This window comes from Juglans regia, chromosome 4 (genome assembly GCF_001411555.2).
Source record: "Juglans regia cultivar Chandler chromosome 4, Walnut 2.0, whole genome shotgun sequence".
NCBI lineage: Eukaryota > Viridiplantae > Streptophyta > Magnoliopsida > Fagales > Juglandaceae > Juglans > Juglans regia.
The window spans coordinates 9204185-9211800 of record NC_049904.1 but is presented as its reverse complement, the minus strand read 5'-3'; the positions used below and the strand labels follow the sequence as shown (position 1 = coordinate 9211800).

Genomic DNA, 7616 nt, shown 5'->3' with positions numbered 1-7616 from the left:
GGCCCAAATCTAGATATCCGTCCGAGTTTTGATTGGATTAATCCTTGCATATACCCGCACGCTTTTAAAAAGCCAGATCCAGATTTGAATGCAATGCTCTATCAAGATTGTGCCACCTTTATTTGAGTTTTTAACTATTATATTGTTTATTTCTTAAAAATAGTGATTTTTAATTTTTAATTCTCAACTGATTTTTGAATTTTTAGGCAAGTGACAAGCCATGTGCCATGTGGTGACATGTAGCAGAATTCTATTTTTATAACAAAAATCAAATAAAGAGAATTTTTGTATATAATTAAAGAAAAAGATATAAACGGTTGAACCTAGCATTGCCTCCAGCTCAACCACCGACACATTCGGCCCCAGGATATGTGGCCAATTCGCAAGAATTAGCCGACAAAGAACACACGAACAATTCCGGTTCGGTTTGCCCGTGTTTTTACGCGCCTAAATTTTACTTCAATACGCATACAAATTTTTTCCTCCCAAACTTTCCTTTCACACTTCAATTCACTTTAATTCAATGCCAATCGCCCACTTTCAAATTCGCAGATCCATTTGAAATCCCTTCCTTCAAGTTCCACCATCCGGTTCTCGCAATTGTTCGCTGCCTCCATATCCTACAGGAACAATCGGGTCGGCGCTTTCTTCCCTTTGGCTTTGGTTCACATCAAGGTTTGGTAGTTCTTATTATTTCAAATTTTCATCAACAACTTTTTATCTGATTCATGATTCAAACGGAGCATTTTGTGTTGAAACCTAATTTTATTTTATTTATATGCAGCATGTCATCGCATTTTACTTATACTTAGTTTTTCTTTATTTTACATCTGATTGAAATACACCGAGTCTCAATAGATGGAGATTTCGGAAGTGAAGAATGCAGATTCTTCGCAATGCATGCGAGTCGCAGTTAACATTCGGCCTTTGATTACGTCCGAGCTCCTACTCGGCTGTACGGATTGCATTTCCGTCGTTCCCAGCGAACCTCGGGTACCTAAATTTTCGTTTTAGTTAGTTTTATGTTTTGAAGGGTTAACATTGTATGGACTATAAACTTTCGGTTTCAATTTTCGGGTGGATGAAATGTGTATAATTGAATCTTTTTTTCTATAATTACAAGTTTTGTACCGTTAATTTAAGTGTAATTATACCCTTACATTTCTCTTACTACTGCTTTATTATCCATCTATTTTTTTCCTTTTTCTTTTTGAATTGGACTAAAAATCCAAAAACATGACTTTCTTGTATAATCTTGAAGAAAATAAACTTAATCAATCAACGTAATCATGTAATTTAATTAATAAAAATTAACATTCTTTTGCTCTTTAGGTCAACTTTTATAAAATTGAATTTATTTTTAATTAAATTCCATGATTAAGTTGGTTGTTTGAATTTATTTTCTTTTAGATATGCAAGAAGTCATGTTTTTGGATTTTTAATCCATATTCAAATAGCAAAAGATAAAAAAAAATAGCTAAGTATTAAACTAATAATAAATGAAATGTAAGGATCTCGTTACCCTTAATTTAAGTCCCGTTTGGATTCAAAGATGAATTGAAATGGTTTTAGATGAGTTAAATAAAATATTGTTAGAATATTATTATTGTTTTAGAATTTGAAAAAATTGAATTGTTTATTATATTTTGTGTGAGAATTTAGAAAAGTTGTAATGATGAGATGAGATGAGATGAGTTGAGGTGAGTTTCTAATCTAAACCAAGGCTTAATATTGAGTTACCATATAGCTCATTATAACGCATCAGTTTAAAAATTAACATTTTATTAGAATGTTGAAATGTTGCTTTGATTTGTAAATGTCGTTGGGTGTTCAAATAGGTGCAAATCGGGTCCCATTCATTCACCTATGATTATGTTTATGGCGGCATGGGCTTGCCTTGTTCTGCTCTCTATGATGATTGTGTTGCTCCTCTTGTTGATGCGCTATTCCATGGATACAATGCCACAGTTCTTGCATATGGCCAGGTTTAACTTCTATATATCTAGCATTTTTGGCCTTCTGTTCAGTTTGTTTGGTTAAAGAGTCGCAGCACTTGTTTATTTTTCGTTAGACCTTGATATACATATTGACTTTATTATTTTGTTTGTTATTTAAGACGGGGTCTGGGAAAACATACACGATGGGGACTAACTATACAGGGGAAGAAAGTAATGGTGGAATTATACCTAAAGCAATGGAAAGTATATTCCGAAGGGTTGAGGCGATGAAAGATTCCACAAAATTTTTTATCAAAGTATCATTCATTGAGGTAGCAGATGATTTTGATCGGTTTATTAATTTTCTTTGTCTCAATATTTGAGTTCATTCTCTGTATGTGGTATGTTGATGATAGATATTCGAGGACAAAGTGTTTGATTTGCTTGACCCAAATTCATCGGTCTTCTCTAAAGCTGAAGGGGCATCTTTTGCAAAGCCCACAATGCACGCAAGAGTTCCCATACGAATAAGAGAAACGATGAATGAAGGAATAACACTTGTTAGTGTGACTGAGGTAGAAGTTATGACAAAAGAAGAGATGGCGACACAGCTATCTCGAGGTTCTCATTCTCGTGCCACTAATCTTACAAATATGAATAGTCAGTCAAGGTGCACATTTCATTATTCTAAATCAATTTAAAACTATCTTTTTCTCCTCTCTATTTTGCATAGCCTATATGGCTTTCATGTCTTCATTTTATTTTAAAACATGCTCTTTCTTATGTTATTGGATTTTATATAGTTTCTAACGTCCGTATATGATTCATTTCACCATTTTTTCAGTCAGTCACATGCTATCTTTACAATTACAATGGAACAAAACAAAATTTCTCACTGCCTGGCTGGAGCAATAAATGATGACCTTGGTGATGATATCTTACGTGCAAAACTACATTTAGTCGATCTTGCTGGTTTTGTACGTGCAAAAAGAACAGGTGCAGATGGAAGGCGTTTCAAGGAAGGTATATCTAATGTTTACCACATTGGAGACTTTCCTTGGTCTAGAGATTTCAATGCTGTTACATTAGGTTTAAGGTGTTGTTAGCTTTTTTGGGTAGCCATCTGTTGTGAATTTGACGTGGAATAATAAATTTGTTAAATCATTTCAATTAGCTTGTGTTTGATTTACTGGTTTGTGGTTTAGGCATACATATCAATAAGGATCTACAAGCTCTTGGCAATGTGATAAGTGCTTTGGGAGATAAGAAAAAGAGGAAAGAAGGAGGCCATGTTCCATATCGTGATAGCAAGTTAACGCACTTGTTACAGGCAAGGGAACAATCTTTCTTACTTTTCCACTTAACTTTTTAGCGGGAACTTCTCGCAATTTGCTGTTAGTGTTGATAGAAGATTATCTAAGGCTCTTCGATTGCTTCGCTTACTCTATTTCTAGTTCATACTTAGTGCGACATCATTTTCTTATGGTTTGATGACTGGGGATGCTTCTTGTTTGTTGAATCCATAGTTTTAAGTAGAAACCAATTACAATGGAGAAAGAAAACAGATCTGGGTGTTTTAATTACTTACAAAAGCAGTTCTGGAGGATGTACTTATAAAAAAAAGGCACCTCTAGAGGACATCCATATCTTGTGAAAAATGGACCAGTACATTATATTTCACATTACATAGGAGCACACAATAATTAAGAGCTGTGGTGAATCTTCCGTAAGAACCTAAATTTCAAAAAAAAAAAAAAAACTGTTTTAATAACATATTTTTGGTTGGTAAGCAAAGCATGCACTCAGTGAAATTTCATTCTTTTTCTATTTCTTTCTTATGGAAGAAGTTGCATTGAGCTAGAGCTTCATTCACTTATTGACACATGGTTGATGTCCAAGGGAAAATTATTCACTAAGCTCTAAAAAAATACTCATGCCTTGTCATTAGAATTTGAATCTGCAGGATTCTCTTGGAAGGAGCAGCAAAACAGTCATGATTGGTATGTGTTATTTGAGTGTGCTAAGGAAATGCTTCTTTAAGAATTTAAGATTTTGCTTTCTTGTAATTTTTGCATTTTATTGGTCAAAATTTTAAACAAAATTTTTATTTTTATTTTGTCTATGATTGAAGCTTGTGTCAGTCCTGCTGATATAAATGTTGAGGAAACAATAAACACTCTGAAGTATGCAGATCGTGCTCATAACAGTCAGAACAAGGCAGTTGTAAGTTTTCTTTTGTATTTCTTTTTTTACATGTCATGTCGTGCTTCTCTTCCTGACGAACTTGCCTTCTTTCTTGATGTAGATCAACCGTGAACCAATGGCAGCTCAGGAGCAGAGAATGAGGAGCTCAAATATTTCATCGACTTCTGATGATGGTGCTCAAAAGTTGAATATCCTGGAGGCACAGGTGAATATTGAATCGCCCCTGCCATCTCAAGTCTCAATGGCATTATAGTTGTGAGAGACTAGACTCATGCTTTGGGTTGCAGGTTGCTCAACTTTTGAAACAAATACATAGAACCGACAAGGCAGCGAAACGATTTCTAGAATCTCGAAAGGCTTCCTCCTCATGCGAAACTTCCAGTTAGGAGATATACCGCATCATGCAGTTCATTTTTTTCAGTGTTTATAACTTGTTGACAAGATATCTTTTATATGCAGGTGCTGAAAATGGAAATGGTCCTGGAATTCAGGTATTTATAATACCCGTATAAGGACTACTTAGAAAGAAACTGTATTTGAAGGATTGGTTTGTGAATGCAATGATGACTAAATGATCTGGTGTTATATAATGATGACTAACACATTCTTGTTATTGAGAAGACACTGATGCAGGCAATTGAACATTGGCTTGAAGTCACCGTGCGGGTATATAAAGTATGTGCTGAGTATGAGCGTCAATTGGAAGAGTGAGTGTTATTTATTTAATTCTTCCACTTCATGAATCCATTTTGAGGTTTTGTGCCTTATTGAGTATGTCGTTGTGGAGATAATAAGTGGTTTTGTTTTCTTTAATGGCTAGATTAGAAACCGTCGGTAACTAATATTTTTGCAGGCTACGTCTATTCCAAAAAACACTTCAATTAGTTTCTTATTTGTCGTATCCTGGATTTTCTGTCTGAAGCCTAAACAAGTGTCTTAGTGTCTGTTATGTATTTGAGGTGTCATTGATGGCTATAAAATAGTGGGCCAACAAAAAAAAAAGGGAAAAAGACGTTAATTAAGGAAATGTTTTCATGGAAAATGATTGCTAAAGCATGAGGAATGTGGAGATGATTATTGTGAGATCAAATCTTGAGAACTGGGTCAATGAATCCAGAACTTTGATGGGAGGTAGAGTTTCTAGTAACACCATTCGGCAAGACACAATTGTTGCAAGATCAAGTAATGTGAGAACTGGGGCAATAAGTTTAGAACTTCGAGTGATTCCTGTTATTCTCGTGAGGTGAAAATAGAACTTTAGTTTTCTATAAATTAGTAACAGATATTAATTCTGGCGGTATGTTTCAATTGATGAGAAGAATGAGATATTGAATTTCTATCCCGCATTGGTAAATTATGTTGATTCAATATCGTTTCAAATGCTTGAAATTTATTCAACATAGTTTCGTCACCAAGTTAATTTAGTAGCAGGCTTTCATGTTTCATTTGTTTCATTTTCCTTTCTCTGGAAATTTGAGACGATAAATCAGAGAGAAGGATTCAGATATAAGAGACTTGAAGGAAAAGACAGTAAAGCTCAGTAGCTATGGCAGGCAGTTGGAGATGCAAAAACCAAACCCTCAACAACTGGTGAAGTCGTAGGTAAGTACATTTGGCCTTGATAAACAAATAAATAGGGAGTCAGTTTCCAAAAGTTTAAATTAATGGGAAGATATAGATTTAATTATCTAAATCATATTTCAACTATAAGCATGAAAGAGAGGCTCTTTCCATAATCATGCATTTGGCACAAACATGCATACATGTAGTTTGAGCCAATTTTATATTCTGAGAGATCAAATTTAGTTCAAACATGAATCATGACTCTTTTAAGTCGAGATCCAGGGTCAATAGATGACGTGAGTGGTATACTGGGTTTGAAAGGATGCCTACTATTGCTATCTGCAAATCTTTCGACATTATGGCCATGGTTGTCAGTTAAGATTATTTTGAAATTTGTCTCTGTATGTTGTAGGATCACAGGAGCTCCATTTTCTTATTGGAGGACATGGATACGTCTGAGTCTGCTGTTCTTGCTCCACCAAGTCCTCATAAAAGAACATCGGAAGAGAAAGAGAATAATGACCTTTGAAGTGGATCGTTGATATGGAGTCCTGATTGTTGATATTTGTACCAACATTGTGAACTTTTTTCTTTTAAATCATTAGATGTATGAAACTGCCTTAAATCCATGGACTAAGTTTTTAGCTGATTCGTTGAGGAAAGGATTTTGGTATCAAACAATCCACAAATATTGTGGCTAGTCAGCTTTAATTTGATCACTTCGAGCCACCTTTTATGGCGTATGATTATGAAATGATTTGTTCTGTTGAACATTTGAGAAGTTGAAACAATGAACAACCTTAGGGCATGTTTCGAAACTAACCTCCTCTCATCTAAAAAATTTTTATAATTTTTTTCTCAAATATCAGTCAAATAATTTTTTTTTTTTTTTTAATTTCAAATCTTCAATTTTTTAATCTAATCATAACTTAATCGTTACAAATTTTCCAAACCTTCAAACAAAACATAAAAATAATAGTATTTTTTCAAATTTTAAAATAAAAATTATATTAAAAAATTATATTTTAACAATATTTTAATTTTATAATATTTTTTTATATTTTTTCTCTCATTTCTAAAAGTATACTAAAACATCTTAACTAAAATTATTTTACTATTATTTATAATCTATTTCACTACTATTCACAAAATCTTCATCTCATCTCATCTCATTCCTTAAACATCCCTTTTAGTAGTTTAATATATTTATTTATTTAAATGAATGATCATTTAAAATGTCTCATTAGTAAGTGTAAATAAAGATAATAAAATTAAAGAGGAATGCTCTCAAATCTAATTCCTGAACTTAAATTTTACCAATATAATGCCGCCATTACTTATATTATTTTAGCATCCGCTATCATCGTAACTGTTACAACGACACTTGATGTTATTGCCATTGTCATTTTATATTATAATGATGATGATTGAGTTACTTTTAGAAGGTGAAAAATTATAGAGAAGATAATAGAAAATTGAAATTATCCCAAATTCCCATCCATGGATGTGTCATAATTCAATGGCTTTATCGTTAGAAAATTTTATTTTTAAGTCGGTGTGTAAAGTATATCTAATAAATTGATTACATGTCATAACTTAATTTAGAAAATAAATTTTTAAATTTGAATCTGACAAATTAAATCTTACTATATAAATAATAAGGATGGTGTAATCCACTCACCGACTTAAGAATATAATAATTTTTTATGCTTATCTTCCTATACACCTCTCTACCTAGTTGCTTTCTGTTGAGGAATAATCTCACATTGGCTGTGGACAAGGTTTTGGGCATGTTTATAAGCAATGAGCAATCCTCTCTTGTACAACCAGTTTTATGAGATAAGTTAGGCCCATTAATTTCTTCATGGTATCAGAGCCTGTCACAGGATGAATGAGAGCCCACACTACTTG

The 7616-nt window shown here is 33.3% G+C and overlaps 1 protein-coding gene across 3 annotated transcripts; it reads left to right on the top strand.

The window, feature by feature from the left end:
- Positions 1-338: 338 nt before the first annotated feature.
- On the top strand, positions 339-6459 carry LOC109013712 (kinesin-like protein KIN-4C). Of its 3 annotated transcripts, XM_018995906.2 has the most exons (16): positions 339-420; positions 553-675; positions 859-993; positions 1839-1985; positions 2117-2269; positions 2354-2607; positions 2782-2960; positions 3143-3267; positions 3886-3937; positions 4069-4160; positions 4243-4347; positions 4430-4523; positions 4602-4633; positions 4764-4849; positions 5633-5744; positions 6118-6441. In XM_018995906.2, the coding sequence occupies exons 3-15, from the start codon at positions 859-861 to the stop codon at positions 5742-5744; spliced, it is 1566 nt and encodes a 521-aa protein (XP_018851451.2). In that variant the 5' UTR covers positions 339-420; positions 553-675; the 3' UTR covers positions 6118-6441. The 3 variants fall into 3 exon arrangements, with proteins under 3 accessions (XP_018851451.2, XP_018851453.2, XP_018851454.2); XM_018995908.2 differs by having other exon boundaries at positions 346-675; positions 3901-3937; positions 6118-6459; XM_018995909.2 differs by lacking the exon at positions 6118-6441 and having other exon boundaries at positions 346-675; positions 5574-5739.
- The last annotated feature ends 1157 nt before the right edge of the window (positions 6460-7616 follow it).

What these genes read in the sequence shown, in the direction of transcription:
- LOC109013712 (XM_018995906.2), top strand. Translation starts at nt 859, where the DNA reads ATGGAGATTTCGGAAGTGAAGAATGCAGATTCTTCGCAATGCATGCGA. An exon ending in TGGAAGGCGTTTCAAGGAAG is followed by an intron (nt 2,961 to 3,142) that starts GTATATCTAATG and finishes TTTGTGGTTTAG; the next exon opens with GCATACATATCAATAAGGAT. An exon ending in ACAGTCAGAACAAGGCAGTT is followed by an intron (nt 4,161 to 4,242) that starts GTAAGTTTTCTT and finishes TTCTTGATGTAG; the next exon opens with ATCAACCGTGAACCAATGGC.